This window comes from Anguilla anguilla, chromosome 8 (assembly GCF_013347855.1).
Source record: "Anguilla anguilla isolate fAngAng1 chromosome 8, fAngAng1.pri, whole genome shotgun sequence".
In the NCBI taxonomy this organism is placed as follows: domain Eukaryota; kingdom Metazoa; phylum Chordata; class Actinopteri; order Anguilliformes; family Anguillidae; genus Anguilla; species Anguilla anguilla.
Window position 1 is genome coordinate 7,677,066 of NC_049208.1, and position 20,186 is coordinate 7,697,251.

Below are 20,186 nucleotides of genomic sequence, written 5' to 3' on the forward strand. Positions count from 1 at the left end.
GGGAATGGATGCTAATTGGTTAATTGATTCAGGAACCACACCTGTGTGGAGGCACCTGCTTTCAATATACTTTGTATCCCTCATTTGTTCATGTGCTTCCTTCATTTTGACCGTTGCACACACACACAGTGGCCTTCTTTGCCAAATCAGGCAGCCAGAGAGTTATGTTGCAAGTAAGCACTGTAGATAATACACTGCACTGTTGCACTTTCATGATTACATAAGGTTCAAGTAAAAATATTGTCATCCTAATTTTGGACTGGCTCTTATCATAGCCTGCAGTGCCACCTGCTGGTATGCATATTAACGACACAAATTAGTTGCACTTCCATACCCGTACTTACCATGTCAAGGTGACACTGATGTCAGCACAAGGTTATTGATCAGTTAGGGTTAGGCAAATAGCCTCTGGCCAGTGCTGCTACAATGTTTGAACCAGAGCTTCTTGGGTAATTTGAGTATTTCGGTCCCCTTGGAGGGCGTCAAAGGCATCACAGCACAGTCCTGGATTCGAATCATGACTGGGGCCTTTCTGTGTGGAGTTAGTTCTCCCCATGTACTGTGGTTTCCTCCCACAGTCCAGAGACATACAGACTAGGTTAATTGGTGAGTCTTAAATTGCCTGTAGGCATGAGTGTGTTAGAATGGTGTGTGTGACCTGTACAGGGTGTATTCCTGCCTCCCACGCAGTACATGCTGTGATAGGCACCAGCACCCCCCATACATGGTTTTGGATGGTTCCCCATACAGAAAGGGAATTGAATGTTACTGTTTCCATGGGTATTTTTATTTATTTTTTACATTTGTATCACTATAATCCAGGGAAAATGAACCTCTCTTTGGTATCCCATATCCATAAAGGAGAATGTGTAACGGAAGAAATGCTCATATTTAAGATTTCAATGAGGAACAATGCCACAGTTTTCACACACACGCACATTTTACAGTTCCATCTCTATTCGGTCAGATTGCTCTTAGAAATCAGAATATCATAACCAAAAAAATTCAAATTTTTCACATTGCAGCCAATCTGTAACCAAAGAAAGCCAAGATGACTTCGGCCCCATTTTTAATTGGGCTGTTCTCAGCAGACATTTTGGGCAGTCCTGTAACAGTGAGGAGGACTGCTGTCCAGGTGATTAAATGCCAACAGTGTGTCCAGTAGGCACGCCAGTCCACCAGTCTATCCCTTCCTGGAGGGCTGTAGCTTTCTATGGAGAATTTCTTCTGCTTTACTCAAAGGGATTAAAATGTGGTGCAGGTCTTACACCCAGTTAGTTATGAGTCCTTCCTACATAGCTAAAGAGCACATACTCCCACTGACAGTAGATCAGAACAGCAACAAAATGTGAACAAACTCAAGTCTTCAGTTTGCATTTCTTTAATAAACATTTGCAGGGGAAACAAAAAATCATTGTACAAAAAGACACTGTTGCCTTTATTTTAAAACTGGGGCTTTTAATTTGTTGATTTGTATATTATTTTATTTTTTTATGGCTTTGATTTTACAACAGCCGACCGAGGAAAGCCTACAGCGATATCGTGAACTTTCCAAAAAAAAAAAAAAAAAAAAGGACACGGCAGACTATCGTCTTTAAAACAGTCAGCGTTTCAAAAGAAGAAAAAAATCATTTCTCCACAGAAGACCGAACTTCCAGTGCCTGCGTTAGACCTCGTCTGGATTCGCGTTAAATGTAGTTGGTCCAAATCTATATTAAACTCTCTGCACAGGCAGCTCGTTTAAAATCTCATACCTAAACAGCCTCCAGCTGCTAATTCAGCAGCGGAGAACCTTTAGCGCTAGTGTGCCCTAAAGCAATTACAAATGATAAAACTACTAAAATACGGGTAAAAACGATTACCTGCTCCTCTAGTAAATGTGCACTCAAAAAAGGTAAAAGTTTAATTTAAAAGACAGCAGTAGAATAGATTAAAAACAATACGAAATGGTAAGAGCGAGGGAGCCCTCGCCGAAGTCCCCTCCGTCTGCTGCATTATCTTTCCCGGATACAGGGAAAATTACTTTCACTGAAATTAATTCTTAATTACTACAAACGTAATGTCAGTGTGTGTGTCTCCCCCCGACCCCCCCCCGTTCCTCCTCCCTCCGTGACCGGGGTTCTGAGGGGGGGGCGTCCGCGTCCAGTACCGGGCGAGCCCCGCCAAATCCTGCCACGAGCCGCTCCCACCCCCGACCCCCTTTCAGAAGGGGAGGCCCCGCCCCCTGAGTGCCGCTGCGTTCATGTGGGGCATGAAGCCGGGGGGGAAGGGCGGGGCCCCGGGCTGGGAGGGGGAGCCCCAGGCCTGGCCGGGGGGGTGGAGCTGAGGCGGCGGGGCCGGGGGCGGAGCGTCCGGCCGGCCCACGCCGTATCCGTGGAGACCGGCTGGGTGCGGCAGGCCCTCGGGCAGGGGGCTGTGATTGTACTCGAAGCGGTGGTCCTTGTCTCCGCTGAAGAGCCCCAGCCCGCCGTGGGGGAAGGCCTCCTGGTAGCCGGGCGGGCGCGGCTGGGCGGCGGACGAGGAGGAGGAAGAGGAGGAGGACGAGGAGGAGGGAGGGGCGGGCGCGGCGCTGAAGACGTCCCTCAGGGCGTGGGGCGGCAGCCCCGCCAGGTAGCCGGCCGCGAAGCCCTCGCCCGCGTAGCCCGAGGGCGGGAAGGGGGGCGGTGGCAGCGGGGCGAAGCTGGGAGGGGGCGGAGCCTCGGGCTGAGGAGGGGGCGGGGGAGGCAGGTAGTCGGGTTCCGGGGCCCCGCCTCCCTCGCTGTTGTGCAGCTGCAGGGCTTTGGGCCCGCCGCTGGCCTCGGGCGCCAGCCGGTAGTCCAGGTCCTCGCTGGAAGGAGGGGGCTCAGGGGGTTCCGGGGGCCTCTGGTCGGGGGGCAGGATGGACAGCTGGAGCGGGACGGACCCCCCGCTACCCTCAGACACTGCAGAGGGGACAGACACCAGCCCAGCGGGTTAGAGAACTACACACCTGTACAGGTTACATCACCAGTCACCACTGTACCGTCATAGATGAGAAAAACAACAGCTATACACCAGCAAATCACCATTCATCCCTTACCATCATAGATGAGAAAAACAACAGACCTATACACCAATAAATTACCACTCACCCTTTACACAAGTGATAAACTACATGGATCACGCTCTTTAGTGCTGCTTACCTTCAGATACAACACGCTTGGTCAGTAAATCGTAGTAATTTAAAGTCTTCCTTTTTTGTTACCAACAAAACATTATCAGTTAGAGAAAGGCATACTCAACGGAGATGCAATGCAGTTGGATCACAACCTGCCGTAATTCTACACATTGTTCAGCCTGTTGGACTGAAGTTCATTTGGCATGCAGGTGGTCACGATCAATCAGACAGACAGTTCAACAGACCGTATCCTTAATCCTCTGAAAAGCAGGTTTCTAAGTCAGTGTTCTAGAACTCATTACATTACCAGCAGTGATTGTGACATCAGGATTAGAATGTTGAATGTTCAGTTATAAACATTCTAATCTCATAATTGTGACCTCACGCCTGAAAGGGTTAATAACTGGAGAGCTGTATTCCCGGCCTTACCTGGGGAGGCAGGTGGAGGTGTACTGGGCTCGGGGGGTTGCTGCTGCGCCTCTGCAGGTGGCTCCTGCCCCCCTGTCCCGCTAGGAGGGGCGGCGGCGGGGGCCTCTGCCAGCTCGGGCGGCCCGACGGGGGTCTTCATCTGCGACTGCTGCACCTTGAGCAGCTGGGCGATGAGCACGGTCATGGCGCTCTGCACGGCCACAGAGGCCGCCTCCCCCTCCAGCCGGGCCTGGGGGGGGCGGGGGCGGGGTGCGGGGAGCCGGGGGCTCCGGGGGCGGGGCGGCCGGCTCGGGGGGCCGCTCGGCGTCGGGCAGGACCCCCGCGGGCAGCGTGACCTGGGTGAGCTGCTGCAGGGTCTCGGGGTTCACCTTGATGTTCATGGCCTGGGCGAACTGCGCCATGCTCACCGACGTCTTGGACTGCAGCAGGTTCACCATCACTGCCAGCTGGTCTGGGGTCAGCTGAGAGCCGGGGGCCTTCGAGTCTGAAGGCAAACGAACGGGAGAAGTTAACACAGCAGCACTTCAACCAGGTAAGTAAAAACCTCTACCTGTCCCTTTGTGAAAGTAAAATGGCATTTGTCAAAGAAATGCTATGGATATTTGGATAATGGATATTTTATCATATTTGCGAGGTAAAAATCCTGCATAGTATGCCTTTAAGCTCAATGCAAAAATAAACTCAAAGCATCAGTCTTAAATCCTGTCATCTAAGAGTGAATGGGAGACTAAGTGCTCTATGATTGGGGCTTGGAGGACGCGTGGAGCCGACTGGGCGGCGCACTGACCCAGCGGTCCCGAGGCGGAGCCGCCCGGCGGTTTGGGCGGGCCGGGGGCGGGGCAGCCCTGGGGGGTGTTGCTGCGGCTGTCGTCCAGCCCCAGGTCCTTGCGGGGCGCCTTGGGGGCGGTCATCTCCTCGGGCAGCTGCTTCTGCCGCCGCCTCTTCTTGCTCCACAGCTCGTGGCAGTCCTGCCACAGGGGGAGGCTGGGGGGGGGTGGAGGGGGGGGGGGAGAGACAGGCCGTCACGCTCAGAGCCCGCCACCAGGGGGCTCGTAACCAAAGGGTTGCAGGTTTGATTCCAATGCACTTAACCTGAATTGCTTCACACAGTATGTATATATAAAATGGGTACTATGTTAAAATAAGAATGCTGTCTAAGTTTATCAGGATAAGAGCGTCTGCTAAATGCCAGAAATATAATGTTGGTGGTGAAACCAGCTTTCCACAACGGGACACCTTTTCTGCTATGGACTTCAGACTGCACCCTGATTTCCCTGATACACTTTGTCTATTGTGTTGCTTTTTGGATTGGCTTTTGGGATAAGACAGCACAGTAAGCTTGCTAGCTAGCCCAGTAAGCTAGCTAGAGTGCCTGGGACTGACCCAGATAGCCCAGAGCTAGCCAGCCAGCCAGCTAGGTACTCAAGTCAGTTCACTAGCTGAATACACCTTCCTACATGGGGGTGTTCAGAGGGGTAGGGAAACGCTGGAGACTGAACTGATGACACCTACAGGTGTGAGCAGCGTGGCGATGCCCTGTGGCAGGCGGGGGAGTGGGGGGGGGGGTGGTAAACCTACTCCGGAGTGGGCATCTTGGCGGGGTCCACATCCCTGAGGAAGTCGCTGTTCAGGGCCTGCTCTGCCATGCAGCGCTTGCTGGGGTCCAGGGCCAGCATGTGGTCAAACAGGTCCAGGGCGGTGGGGGGGACACTGGTGAGGGGTATGGGGGAGACATGATCAAAACAACGTGCTAAAACAATCACAGCACCTTCAATAAACGTGTAATACTAATAGAAATGACACGTTCCTTCACAGTCTCTGCAAACAGGAACAGGACTATCATATCATAAAAATAATAATAAATAAATAATACCAGTAGTTTTAAATGTCATCTTAAGACATTCCTTTTTTACTATGGCTTTTACATAATTGTTGGTCATTGTATTCATTGCAATTTTATAGTTCTTTTATCATTTGTGGCCATTTTCCAGTATTTATTAAAATAGTTACCGGCTACCATACTTCTATTCCTTCTTCTCTTACATATATTTTTTGTATCCTTTACCTTCTTTCACCATTGTTTAACTGCTATAACACTACTAGTGAATTGTTCTGTAGTGTACTCTTATGCGTTTAACTGTCCTGGATTATAACGGCCCATAAAAAAATGCCCAAAGTGGCCACTCCAGAGCGAGTAAACAGTCGTGAGGACGCTGAAACAGGAAGTGAGGCGGTCCGTGCGAGCGCGTACAATGCAAACTCCTCCCTCAGGCGGCGGCGGTACTGCTTCTTTGGTTTCATGGTGTTGAAGAAGGGCAGCTTGATCACGTCCGGCCACACCGCGGGGCAGGGGCTGCCACAGATACGGCTGCAGGGGGGCGAGGGGGGGTAGAGGGGGGTAGAGGGGGGCAGAGGGGGGGTACAGGGGGGCAGAGAGGGGGTACAGGGAGGCGGAGGAGGGCAGAAGGTCGGTTAAACATGACGCAGCGCAAGTGCAGCGCGTAAAACAGCACACCACACATACAGATCAGCGCTACATTATAACAGGTCTGGTTTAAAAACACTGAAGGGAAGTTGCTGAGTTTGGTGTTGATCACAATGCAAATGGCCATTAAAAAAATGTGGTGAAAACAGCAAATGTAGAGTGTGATGAACAGGCAGGCAGTGTACCTTCCACCATCCACATGTTTCAACAGCTCAAAGCCCTCACCTGATGAGCTCCAGCTGGGCTAGCTCCTGATTGGCCTGAAAGATGGGCTTCTTGGTGAACAGCTCTCCCAGGATGCACCTGTGTGGGCGGGGAGAAGCGACGTGAGTGACTGGTGTAAACCTGTAGAGGTGGGGGGGGTAGGACCCGCACGGCTGCGGCCGTTCGCGTTAGCGCCACGCGGAGGTGCTCACCCGCAGCTCCACACGTCGATGGCGGGGCTGTACCTCTCCTCCCCCAGGAGCAGCTCCGGGGGCCGGTACCACAGCGTGATCACCTTGTTGGTGTACGGCCGACTGCAGGGAAAGGAACCAATCAGAGAGTCAGGTGAGGCGGCGACGGCCTCGGGGGTGGACGAGCGAGAGAGGAGCGCACAGCGGTTAGGCGGGGGAGAGGAGAGGAGAGGAGGAGGAACACAAGCGCCTCCCGCAGGAGAAACTAAATCAGCTCGACTCAGGAAGCTTCCGCTGCTGCTCACCCAGCCTGTACGTCACTGCTGACAGACAGACGGACAGGCGAGTGGACAGACAGACCCACAGTGACCTTGTACAGTGTGAGTAACGTGTCATTTTCTGGGTCAGGCCAGCCGTGCTGCGTGCGCTGAGACAGGGCCGGGAGGCGATTCATGAGGTCACGGTGAACCCGAGCCCAGCTTCTGGGACAGAAAGGCTTTCTGGCTACGGGACGGGATGCTGGACCTCTGCCAGACACACCGGTCCATTTACGATCCGGCACCGAGCCGTCCAAATTCAGCAGACGTGCCCCGGGCTTGAACTGCTCACAACATATCTTCTCATTAAAGAAACGTCTCTACTCGTTATTTTACATTACGTCGCTTGGCAGACGCTCCGGTACAGAACGACCCATGCAGATTACACATTTTCATACGATCCGCACAGCCAGATATTTACTGAAGCAATGGGGTTTAGTACCTTATTCAAAAGCGCGATGGAAGCACTTCAGCTGGGAATAAAACCAATCACCTTTGGATCACACAACCACTGAGTTACAAGCCTGGTGTGCCAACCATTATACTTCACTTCTGTATTTAAGCAAATGGCCAGAAAATTCAAAGTAATGTCCAGAAGGTTTTTGAATCATTTTCTTTGTGAAAAGTGCCAGAAACAGATTTCAAAATGAATCTAATATCACCACTGTGATGGTAGTTAATATTAATACCTACATGTAGGATTTGTTTTTTTAAAGGTTCCATCTCCCCAAAGTCATTTACAAAAATGAGTTCTTGTTTCCAGTCTATAAACCACACATTAAATATTAATGCTTGAATTAAAGTAAAAGTGCTAAACGGATGCAGAATTACAGCTGGAAGTTGTGCTGGATAAGAGTTTGTTCCCCTTGAGAATCTGGCGCACACATCAAAACAACCAGCCTCATAAAAAAAATATCTGAACCTCCAGCATCTCCCAAGTGTGGAATTACACTATCCATTTCAGCCCTGCTAATTTCAGCCCTTCACTTAGCATGAATGTTAACACAGGGGAAAAAAATGCATAGACACGGACACACGCAATGGAGTACACACAGCTTACCTCTCCTCTGAACTGTAGAGTCTCGCCAAGCCGAAATCTGCGAGCTTAATCTGCCCCCTGGTGGAGAGAAAGGAAAAAACGATCTAGGTCAAAGAGGACAGAGCAAAACAGTCACGGGTGTGTTCTGCCATCACATTTCATTCATTTTGCATGTCTGTCTTTATCCATACAACCATTACATTTCATTCATTTTGCATGTCTGTCTTTATCCACACAGCCTTGCAATGCAAGAGAGCATAAGCACATTCAACTGGGTTATATGAGAACCACAGTTTGATGATAACATCCTGGGGCCAGTGATGACCTTCATCATTTGAATAAAAACACATGATAGGAGTGTTACGGGGGTTGGGGCCGAGGGTGGGAGGGGATCCAGGATGCTGTCTGATAAGGTGGATCCACCAGTCGGTGTCAGAATACAGGCAGTGGTTCTGATGTCCTGACCCAGGTAGTTCTGTAATACCACCTTAATAAAAGCGGTAAATTTCACACCAGTCACACTGAGGCCCGGCCCTCCCTGGCACAGCACGGGTCGCACTGTGACCCATACGCGGGCATCTTCTGCACAGGGCTATTTACGGCTATCCGCTTTACTTTATTCTGGTCAGCGACGTACGAGTTGTACACAGTACAGAGCTTACCACGACAGCAATACAGGACCGTGAGAATCCCAGCATCTGTTTTTTGGTTTATTAAAAAAAGAACGCCGTTGCAAAAAAAAAAAAAAAAAAAAATCACAAATCTGCAGAACGTCAAAAGAAATTGTAAAAACGAGACAGATGGGGAAGTGCACGCGGTTCTCTGTCAGCGAAGAGGATGAAGACGTTCTAAACTCCAGGTTGAACGGTGAGAGGAGGATGTACAGACGGAGGTGATCTGGGTCTGGGGCCAGACAGCTGCGCGTGCAGAGCGGAGAGCGGGCCAGGCCTGCGGCTGCAGTCAGACCGGAGTGGAGGGGTCACCCAGCGAAGCCAGAGGATTTTAATCCGTCTCCGAGCGCTCGTTCAGCGACGGGATGGAGGGGGGGGGGTGATGGGGAAGCCGTAAATCATCCCACCCCAGCGCGACTCCGCCCGCTCTTTCCCCCCCGAGCGCCTGGTTCGCTCAGCGGACTCCGGCTGACGCCTGATTTACGCCCGCGCTGCGCGCCGCGGTCCGTCCCACGCCAGTTTCCACCTGGACGGCCGGCTCGGCCTGTCCCTCCCCCTCCCCCTCCTTGAGACGCATCTTTGACAGTCAGAGCTCTCCTTCTGGCTCCAGCTCGGCTTTTTGTGTTTTTTTTTTTTTGCCGGATGGTTTCCTGCTTCGGCTTCCAGAACACGCGTTTGAAATAAGGGCGTAAAAAATACGGGCCGGATGATTGGACGGTAACGCGGGTCTGCCGAACACGCCAGAGCGCACACTCTCCAGCGCTCGCTGTGTCAACGACTCCCATCCCGGGGGTCGGTTCCTTTACCACGTCCAAGAAACGGAAAAATTTCTTTCCATCCTAAGTCGGTGAAGCGCTTTCCACTGAGCGGTGCGGGTCAGTGTCCGGGGGTGGTGCCAGAGCGGTCAATGTGACCCGGTCGTTTGCACACGACTCCTCAGGAGACAGGCACAGGTGCTGGCTGTAGCCTGAACTCTGAACTCAGCTACGAAAAAAAACCACCGTTTCCCATTACAGCAGAAGCAAACGCACTACTCAAAGCTATTAAAAATCCACATGCATTTTTGCATTCCACAACTACAACAGAACTCCGCACAGCAAGGACACTGCCTGTGCTTCCCATGATCCTCTGAACCACTTCTTTTTTTTTTTTTGGAATGTTTTTTTTTTTTTTCAAACTTCTAAGTCAGTGTTCTAGAACTCCGTTGCTTTCAGTATTACCAGTAGTGAGTGTGACATCAGCATTAGAATGTTCAGTTAAGAACATTCTAATCACATACTTGTGACCTCACACAACGGGTCAGCTGTCCTGACATTCCCACACTCCCCCCCCCACCTCCCCCCCAAGCCTCACTTGTTATTGAGCAGGATGTTGGAGCACTTGATGTCGCGGTGCAGGAAGTTCTTCTTGTGGCAGTAGTCCAGGCCCTCCAGCAGCTGCCGCATGAAGGACTTGATGTGGCTCTCGTTGAAGTGGACCAGGCCCGACTCTAGCAAGCCCATCAGGTCGTGGTCCATGTACTCGAAGACCAGGTAGAAAGCTCCTGCGGAGAGACGGGCGTTCGCGTTCAACCGAAACTCAAACAAGTAAAGAGCAGGTTGTGCCCAAAGTGCACCAGAGTTATGCAGTGCACGTCTACGACTGAGTAGTCCGTGTCTATGATGGAAACTACAGAGTGCATTTCACGGAACTGTAAATCAGCTGAATTCAATTAAAGTGTTCCTCAGTACTGTTGATGGAAAAGCAGTCGTATAATACATACATGTATATACACAGGGTGCATGTTTTTTCTTAATGATCGACCCATTTTATCAGCTTGCCACTTAGTGGCTACGACAGAGACGGAGCGGACTGATGGAGTGATCGCTCGGCGACGGTACCCTTGTCGTTCTTGAAGTCGAGGGCGTCCTCCTTGTCGGTGACGATCTCCTTCATGTTGATGATGCTCTTGTGGTTGAGCTGCCGCAGGATCTTGATTTCGCGGATGGCGGTGATGGGGAAGCCCTCCTTCTCGTTGTCCAGCCGCACCTTCTTCAGTGCCACCATTTCGGCTGCGGGGGAAGGGGTGGGGGGGGGGGTTCACAAGGGACACGTTTTTAGCATCCGGCGTCCTGGACAGCACTCAAAACCTAAGAGCTGCAGGCTTTTTATTTCTGGGCCCAATTAGCACTGTGCATTCAGACATTTCACTGCTGCTATGCACTTCTGTATTATCATACTGAATATGTAGCATTCAGGGCTAAGGCTTCAGAGCGCAGAGGGTAAAACTCAGAGGCAAATCTTACGAACAGCCAAGGCGGGCGACTGCCTGGGGCCCCGAGCACTGGGGATGCCCCCACCCCGAGGGCCGGGTTTTAGGAATTTAAGGTAGCATGACGACAATGCAGGTTGGGCAGAAGGGACCCATGGGATTTTCTGCCTAGCCCCCCCCCCCCCCCCCCCCAGTCTCTAGATTCGTCTCAGGTCAAAATATGCTAAAAGGGTCCCTGTTCGATAAGATGCTCATATGAAGTTATTTTCTCGCACGCCTGTTTCAATGCATGAAGAGGACAAAGCATCCAGGTTCTCACCGGTGTCCTTGTCTTTAGCCTTGTACACCTGTCCGTAGGTACCCTCCCCGGTGATGCCGATGATCTCAAACTTGTCCACGCAGCGCTTCCCCCAGTCGATTTCCGTCTCCTTGATTTCACCAAACCGGGGGCCACAGATTCTGCAGCAGGGAAGAAAAAAACGCTTTTTAGTGTCACTAAACTGGCGGTGGGAAAACAGGAAGTCGCAAGGAGTCGGTTGGGTTCAGTCTGCGGAAGCCTGGAAGTGTTTGGTCTTCAGGCTGGTGATAAAGTGACGAAGTGAATCTTAGCAGGACGGGCACTGCTTTAGTTTGGTTACAAAATCACAAACTTCCTGTGAGGCCAGGCAAGACAAAAATGCTGAATGCCCTAAAAAAATGAAAAATGCACACCTTCACAGTTTGAGATTCCTCTATGGAGGTGGGGGAATTCACACAATGAATATACAGATTTTGCACTAAAAAGTGCATTGAAACAACAAAGCCATGGAAAGAGGGGAACCTCTTTTTGCCACCACAGCAGGACAGAAGTACTACACTGGCCTCAAACAGTCTAATACAGAAACAAAACTGATCAGAAAATGACTTCCACCTCATAGGGACAAAGATTGAATATTTCAACCAGTGGATGGAACGGCATGAGAGGAGATTAAGAAAATTTGTTTTCCTTAAGAATTATCAGTTTTTTTGAAAAGGTACATAGAAAGGAGCCTTTCCCAGAGTAACTGGTGTCATCTCATTATCATGTTTCTTGCTGTAGCGTATAGCCTAATAAAAAATGCAGATGAAGGGCCTTGCGTGGTGTATGGGACCAGTGACCTATCTGGAATTTAAACCTGCAACACTAGTTCCAAGTCAGATTCACTTCCTGAACCACACTTTGTCACCGTGTCACAGCTACGATGTAGGAGTATGAAGCAGGGCTGCCCAGCCCTGTTCTGGGAAATCTAAGGTTTTAACTCCAACCATAACAAAGCGCACCTCATTCAACAGCTAGAGATCTCATCCAGCTGCTAATGAGGAGAATCGGGGGGTGCCAGGTTAGGGTTCAGAGGAAAACACCGGTGAAATGAAAAACGGAAGCGCTGGCGTAAAGACACGACGAGAAGGAAGGCGGTACGGGGGACGGCCATTACTTGGGCCTGCGGCGGGTCGAGGACTTCTTGTCTTCGGGGGGGCTCTGGGGGGAGCCGGGGTCGCCTCCGAGCAGCTCCGGGGGCAGGGGGAGGTCGCTGAGGAGGGGCCGGGGGGGCTTGTGCTCCGACTTCTTCTTGCCCGAGCGTGGGGGCAGGCAATCCTTCAAACTGCAGCCCAGCCAGAGACGAAGGGGGAGAAGAGAAAAATGAGCTACACTGCATCACAGGCGTTTATGGAACGGAGTGTAGCACAGTGGGTAAGGAACTGCGCTTGTAACCGAAAGGTTGCAGGTTCGATTCCCGGGTAGGACACTGCCGTTGTACCCTTGAGCAAGGTACTTAACCGAAATTGCTTCAGTATATATCCAGCTGTCTAAATGGATACAATGTAAAATGCTATGTAAAAAGTTGTGTAAGTCGCTCTGGATAAGAGCGTCTGCTAAATGCCTGTATTGTAATGTAATTTAGCAGACGCTCTTATCCAGAGCGACCTACACAACGCTATACACAGCATTTACACTGCATCCATTTATACAACTGGATATATACTGAAGCAATGCGGGTTAAGTACCTTGCTCAAGGGTACAATGCCAGTGTCCCACCTGGGAATCGAACCTGTGACCTACACGGGCTACACCGGCTGCTTCCGGAGAATATGAGAGTAGCACACAGAGGTGTCGGGGCTCAGCACTTCATCCAAAATCATCGGATCTGTTTTCTTAACATTTTCTAATCTTAAGCTGAAATGTTCCGATTTCATGTGTACTTTGTGAATATTCATGAAGGGACATCATGTAACCAAGGGCAACTAACCCACTGGCGATGCACGCCCCCTTCGGCTGTAATGCTGACCTGGACGGAAGAAAAGAGCTGAGCGTCTACTAAGATTCTGCATATGACAGGCGTGTATCTCCTACTCAGAATTTACCATCGAGGTTTTCACATACGAATGATGACAGTAGCTGGCTCTATTAATACACTTCTGTGAGAACTAGCCCATTACCCAACGAACACACTGCAGTGCTGTTGCAACACCATGCCCAAGCAAGTGCACCTGTCTATATACAAAATACCTTCCATTCCCCCTGAATGCAAGCCAGAAATATATCAGTAGTATGTAAACAAGTGCGACGTTTCCGTTATTTTAAGAGCTTTCAAGGGTACACGACAGGCAAATTTTAGCAGCTGAAAAACAGGAATTTCAAACCAACAGCTTTCAAAACCTTCAGGGTGGTGACACTATATTACATCTATATTTTATCTCTATATTTTATCTTCGTTTTATTTATTTTTTTAACCTCATAGGGCTTTTGTGAAAAAATATTGTTTATATTCAGGGTAGGATTTTATGTTTTAAGTACGCAAATAAAAGGCTAAAAAGACTAAAGCAGATGTGTTACTCAATGTGTAACCTGGCCTACTATAACATGCTGTTCCTTCACAGAAACAGCTCTAATTTGACCATTTCCTCACCCGTCCCCTCCCTCCCCCTCCCCCTCCCCCCTTACCCCACCAAGAATCACCGTCCCCCCTGCTGGACACTGTGCTCTGTTCGTCACCTTCACAAACAACCTGACACAGAAGTGCTTCAGCACGAAGCTGCCATGTGAACAGGCAGGGCCTGAGAACAACCTCACATACACACCGCATGAGTCATTCGCTGCAGCCATTGAGCAACTGTCCAGCAGTGCTCCACAGTCCTTTCTCTTCACCTGGCACCTCTCAATTCTGACACTTTAGCCAGTTTTAAAAAGACGCGGCTGTCATGACACAAATTATAACAGTTTTTCAAGCAGCTAAAACGTTCATTCTTTTCATACTGTAAGATGTTTTCTGTTTTTTATTTTATGTTTTTTATGACCTTATCCATTTTCTTACTGTACAGTTACGGCCTGATTTACAAAGACCAATTACCGCATGCAAAACCTTTTAGCACACGCAAAAACTAATAACACAACTAACGATTGGAGCAAAAACCAATACCATGACCAATCACTGGTCATGTTATTGGTTTTGCGTGCGCTAAAAGGTTTCACATGCCTCTCAGTAAATGAGGCCCTTAATACAGAATCACATATTAAAGTCCTTGCTTGGGGGTATGTAGTTAAATTAAAACAGAGTGCAATAGTGAGCTCTGTCCCCCGTCTCTCCGGGGCAGCTCACCTTTCCACCGTGTCCAGGCGCTCCAGGAGGGTGGGGGGCAGGGGCAGGGCGGCCAGCGTGGACGCGGGGGGGACGTTCACCCGCTCCTTGTCTTTACCGCCATGCCCTGCGGCGGGGGGCTTCTTCTTTTCCCGGGGGGTGGTGGTGGGGGTGGGAGCAGGGGGGTCTTCTTTCGCCCTGCTTTCCTTACTGGGCTGGGGGGGCGCCGCCTGGCGTTTCGGGGGGGGCGTCCTCCGGGGACTGCGACGGCGGGGTCCGGGGGCCCTTCTCGGGGGGTGGCGAGGGGGGCCGGGTCTTCTTGGTGCCAGTGCCAGGTCCAGGACCGTGGCCCGGGGCGGAGACGGAGGCGGAGACGGAGGCGGGGCCGGGGCTGGGCTGGGGGGCGGGGCCGGCGGATACGTGGGCGGGGCCCTTGGCGGGCGCGGGGGTGTCGCCGGAGCCCCTGGCGCGGGCGGCGGCCTTGGCCTTCTTCTGCTTGCTGAGCTCGGCGGCCAGGCTGCTCTTGAAGGTGAGGGTGCTGGGCGACAGGCTGGACGGGCGGCTGCCGGACCGCGAGCGGCGGTGCCGGCTGCGGGACCGCGAGCGCCGGGCCGACGGGTACGGGCTCCGGCTCCGGGACCGCCCGGCTCGCCTGCGGGAGACACGAGAGGCCGTTCGCCAGCAGGCCACCGACACGCCGAAACCACACGCCGACCAGACCACACACACCGTCTGTTCAGCCAACGCAACATGGATACTGTCACACTGATCAGACCGTAACGCACTCTAATGCGTTTTCAAACGAGCAGACAAACACAGCCAACAATATTAAAATGGAGCCACAGCTAAAGCATTGCCTGTGGACCTTCGCACCTCATCCTGAAGACACCATCAGACAAAATACGCTATGTTTACAATATCTACACATATAAAAAAGCTAAAGTTGCAATTTAGATACAGGAGGCATGAAAGTGAACTAGCAGCATTTCATCTAAACGCACAACACTTTGTTAGCTATTATGAAAAAGAAATAAGCAAGTGAAAAGCTTTGAGTTATTCACACAACTTCATGGGTTCAGCTGACACTCATTCTGCAGACATACTCAAAAAGGATGAGTTAATATCCAACACACTTTCTGTGTTACTTTCAACAGATTTTGTGTCCAAGTTGTTACTTTTGCGTTACAAGAATACCATTTAGGCGTTAAAGGTAAAATTATTCAGTTATATATTCAATTATACTGAAACTAACACAAAATAAGCGGTCCTTAACTAGACGTGGAGGTGTTAAATGACACCTTATGTGTTGTTTTTAACATCCGTTTTGAGAGTGTAGGTTTACAAAAAAAGTTAAATCATATCTGCGCAGTAGCACGGGTCAGGCGAGTTCATACCAGCAACAGGACACGAGTGTAATAGTCAAAGCAAACAAAACAGAGCAATTAAATGCCGGAATATTTCCACTGATCAGCAGCAGGCAGAGTCAGGAACTAATCCTTAAAACTGAACTTCCTGTTTCCGTCAAAAGGAGCCCGATTAAAAGAGAGCATACCCACACCAGATCAGCTCATTAAGTTCAATACACAATGCACATTATTAACACTGCCTCGGGGTAACATTAATGCCAGAGACAAACCCTTTCAAATTTCCATTAAGGTGCATAAACGCTGGTGTCATCCTGCTAAAATAATGCTTTAGCCTATATCTGCTTTCCAAACTGAAAGAAAATTCATTACGATCAGGCATTATTTTAGTTACATAACTGTTCACCGCGACAGTTACCTAAATGCTTGTGGACTGACTGCAGGCCCACGTTGTATGTACTGCAGGTGAAATTATTTGCCAAACACAAAAGTAACACGTTTTTAACAGCGCCTTGACAAAAACCAACCCCCGCAACTACACCTTCCATTTTAACGGCAACAATCATTGGAAAATAAGTAACATCTCCCTCTGGTTAGTTTGTTGATTAAGAAACGTAGTTGAAACAGAAAATGCCTTAGTCAGTGGGCTCAGACAAAAGACAAATATCAAACACAAACCATCACTCACTTTCAGAAATGTATTCCTCAACTGTCAAAATAAATATACTACACATTCGCTCACCAGCACCTGTTAGAATCTGTATTACTTGACCGTGGATGAAAGGACATCAAACTAGGACAGCACGTTACCTGAGGTCGGGGCTTGGGCTGAATGACTTTCGGTAGGGGCTTCTTGAACGTCGTCGATTACTGTAAGGGCTAGATGCAATTTCACCTTGTTCGTATGGGCTATTTCTGTTGTAACTCGGAGATCTCCGTCTACTGTACGGACTCGTGGGAGACCTTTGCCGCTTGTTACTGGAGTATGTGCCAGGTGACTTGGAGTTGTAGGAACCGTAAAACTCTACGTCCCGACCATAGTAATTTGGACTGGGGGAGCGCCTCTTGTTCCCGTAGCTAGGGCTTCTTCTGGATATGAACTGATTGTAACCGGCGCCCGGCGACTGGTAACCATAGCCCTGCGAGTAAGACGCCCCATATGGACTTTCTTCTTTAAACATTGGACTTCTTTTGTAGGCCTTGGGCTCCTCGCGGTCATCCCGGTACGCCTTTGGGGTGTCTCTGTACGCAGATGGGGGTTCCTTTTCCGGCCTTGTTCTACTTTTAGCCTGCTTCGATTCCTTTTTGTCCAACGCCATCAGTGGTGGCGGAGCTTTGTTCTTGCCATTACTGTCGTTCCTGCCGCCCTCCCTGCTGTGTTTGTTGCTGCTAGTGCCGCTTCGAGCCTTGAAGGAAGGATCTCGCTCTCGGCTCCGGTGGTCATTTCTTTTGTCCTCCCTCTCGACTCTACTCCTTTCGTTCGAACGGCTCTGTCCATCTTTCCTGGGATGCGAAGTATGTCGCTCTTTTCTGGACCTCCTGGCCGGCGACGCGGTTGGACAGGTCCCACCCAGGAACTCCACTTCGTTCAAACGCTGCAATAAAAACCTCTGACTATGGGGATCGGGTTTAGGAGAGGGACTCCCGGAGAAGCCCTCCGATTGGGAGCTGATGTCGTCGTACTCCACCAAAGTCCTGAGTTCACCGTCCCTCTCAAACACACTCCTCCGTTCACTGTTCGGTTCATCTATTTGCGGCTGGTGTCTGTCCCTGGCATGTCTGTGTTTCTTCCGGCTTGAGGACGACGATTGCCTCTTTTCCCGGTGTTTCTCGCCCTGAGATAGTGTACTACTAGGTACTCTACTTCGTCTGTCTCGGGGATTTCTGTGCTCAGAGGGGCTCCGTCCCCGACCCTCTTGCGCCGCCTCCGAGCTCGGCATTTATCGATGAGCTGGATCCACTGTTTGTTTTTGGTTAGCTAGCAGGCTAGCTAGCTAACGTTATATCCTTTGTTTATTGTAAATCCCCTGGTATACAAAGCGACGCAACACCATTTAAAACAAATTATTTTACAAGCACGGCGAATTTCATGTTCATTAAGGTAAGAATTCAGCCATCTCAGGTACCCAGCTAGCTACAGGAAAATAAATTACGTGACGAAATGAAAATCAGCTAACTGAAGTCATTAGCCAGCCAACAGGCTAGCTAGCAGGCTAGCTACAATCCTGCCCATGCATTGCAGAAGATAATTGGAAATCCACGGTTTTGAAAGTAATTACATCTTGCGATCCAGTCGCTCACGCTGTTTTAATTTTTTGAAGTAGAATATTCTTCAATAAATTTGACAAATGAAAGCTTATCCAAGAAAGATTACACGAAATCCCATGTCTCAGTTCATAAACTTCTTGATGTCTGCCACCATACCACTTCGGTAATACGGAAGTGCAAGATAGCCAAATGTATTGTAGCTTTCGACTCCAGCAGATTCAATAAAATGTGGAGTTATTTGAAAATACCAACCTTTGTTTAGATTCAGTCTTACAAAATATGTTAATGAAAATTGATTATAGCCAATGGGTTTGCACTCTATATTATTTTATATTATTTCATAAACCCGTAGTAAATTATGTGGGGGTGTCGAAAACATATACTGCCGTTACCAAGTTAGCTATCTCGAGTCCTTGTGGTTTCAAAATGAACTCTGTCAATCTCTACGTCATTTGCAATACAGTGTTAGCTAGTCAAGATCGCTTGCCGACTAGTGAAGTCAGCGGTAGGATAAATTCTTGTCAAAAAATGTCTTATCGTTTTTTAAGAGGGGGGGTTTAGACATATTTGTGACACGGTGAATTAACCCCAGATTTAACATTACACCTCGCGTAGCCTCCTTGTGAAGTCAGGATACATTAATGGCCTCATTTCTCTTACTAGAACATCCGGTTACAGTGAAGGTAAGAAAATATATCAGAGTAAGGAATTTATATAGTTTCGGTTGGTCCGTTCTGTCTATACGCACTTTCCTCCAAAATGGATAAAAATAAAAATCAGTTATTGTGGTTTTTTTTTTTTTTTTTTTAGCGGACAGCCAGTCCGTTGCTGCTTTCACTTTGAGAGGATTGTGTGGTGAGGATCACGATTGAAATGACTTGTTCAGCGTGGTGCACGCACCCATTCATTAGCCCCGTAGCACCTTGAAGTTGTTGAGAGCAGACCTAGGGGGCTAAAGTTGGGCTGCTGCGGGGGAAAAAAATAAATAATAAAACTGAGGGTAGGTGACATTTGTAAAATAATGAATGCCTTATTCAGAGCTACTTGCACGTATCGCATTTTATTATTATTATTATTATTATTATTATTATTATTATTATACATAAATGTATTCTGCTGGAATTGTTACGGTTGCAATTCTGGTATGCCTTCCTTGCCCAAGAGCAAACCCACAATCATTATTCTACACTGCTAGCCCAAACAAACCATCAGCTTTCACACCTTTAAACATTTACTTGTTTCTATTTTAATGTACCTTCTGAGCACCTTGATCTGGCTGCTGACTTTTGTGCTTTAAATTTAGATGAGAATAAATGCGACCATTCTTAAGACGTTGTTCTTGTTTCATTTGTGACCACTGCCCACTCATATTTCGCACCATCTTAATTCATATGATCATCTTACATGCTGGGGTCCTGGCCCCTGTGCATAGAGAGCCATCTGGAACTAAGCAAGTGATGGTTTATTTATTATCATACCTTGTTGTCAGCAAATGACTGCATGGGTGCCTCACATTGAACAGGTCTCAATACAAGCATACAACTGTGGGGAAACCCTGAAATAAATCTGTCATGTGCCTTTCAGTCTAATCTTAATTTTAATCTATGCCTCATTTGAAAAATTGTCTGTTCCAATTTAAATGTTAAAGCAACAATATTGTCTATGGGATAATAGGAGGGGGGAACCAAACATTCTGAGCCTGAAATAGCCTAGTATCTGAACTCAGTACGTGACATATTTTGGCCCAGGGAAAACTAAGGATTCTGTAGTAATCCAGCTAAACCTCTAAGATTGTGCACCATGGTTACGCTTCGTGTGATATTCCCTGTGAGCGCAAGGGAACGATACCCTGCAGGAAAACAGAAAATAAATATTCTGGAAATCTCACACAGCCAGTTTTTTTGTTGTGTGCGTCAAATGCAGGTTCCTGTTATTGCCGCAAAAAGAGATGCAGCATTACGGTATAAAACAGACTGGAGAGAGCGAGTCTTACAAAACAGTAAGTTTATTTCTTTATTATTTTTTTTCTTCTGAATTTCTCTGTCGCTCTCTCAAATGGCTCAAAGTACAGCAGTTAAAAGGTGTGGGCAGAAGGGGAATCAGCTTTGCGGAGGTGATGGTGACGGCATACCAGTCACCACTGCACCCTGGTACCCACCTCATAGACATAAAAGCACAACATCAGTGGGTTTAGCAAGGATCCCCAGTTACACTGGACATGTCAGAAAGAGAGAA

The 20,186-nt window shown here is 49.0% G+C and overlaps 1 protein-coding gene across 1 annotated transcript; it reads right to left on the minus strand.

Moving 5' to 3' along the window:
- Positions 1-1,365: 1,365 nt before the first annotated feature.
- Positions 1,366-18,113, minus strand: LOC118234475 (cyclin-dependent kinase 13-like). Its single transcript, XM_035431030.1, is given in 16 exon segments — positions 1,366-2,921; positions 3,566-3,786; positions 3,788-4,049; positions 4,353-4,549; positions 5,144-5,275; positions 5,817-5,933; positions 6,276-6,353; positions 6,467-6,568; positions 7,823-7,879; positions 9,826-10,015; positions 10,353-10,523; positions 11,043-11,182; positions 12,178-12,345; positions 14,341-14,564; positions 14,566-14,971; positions 16,494-18,113. Coding segments are annotated over 16 exon segments (4,314 nt in total). The 5' UTR covers positions 17,624-18,113; the 3' UTR covers positions 1,366-2,202.
- Positions 18,114-20,186: the final 2,073 nt, after the last annotated feature.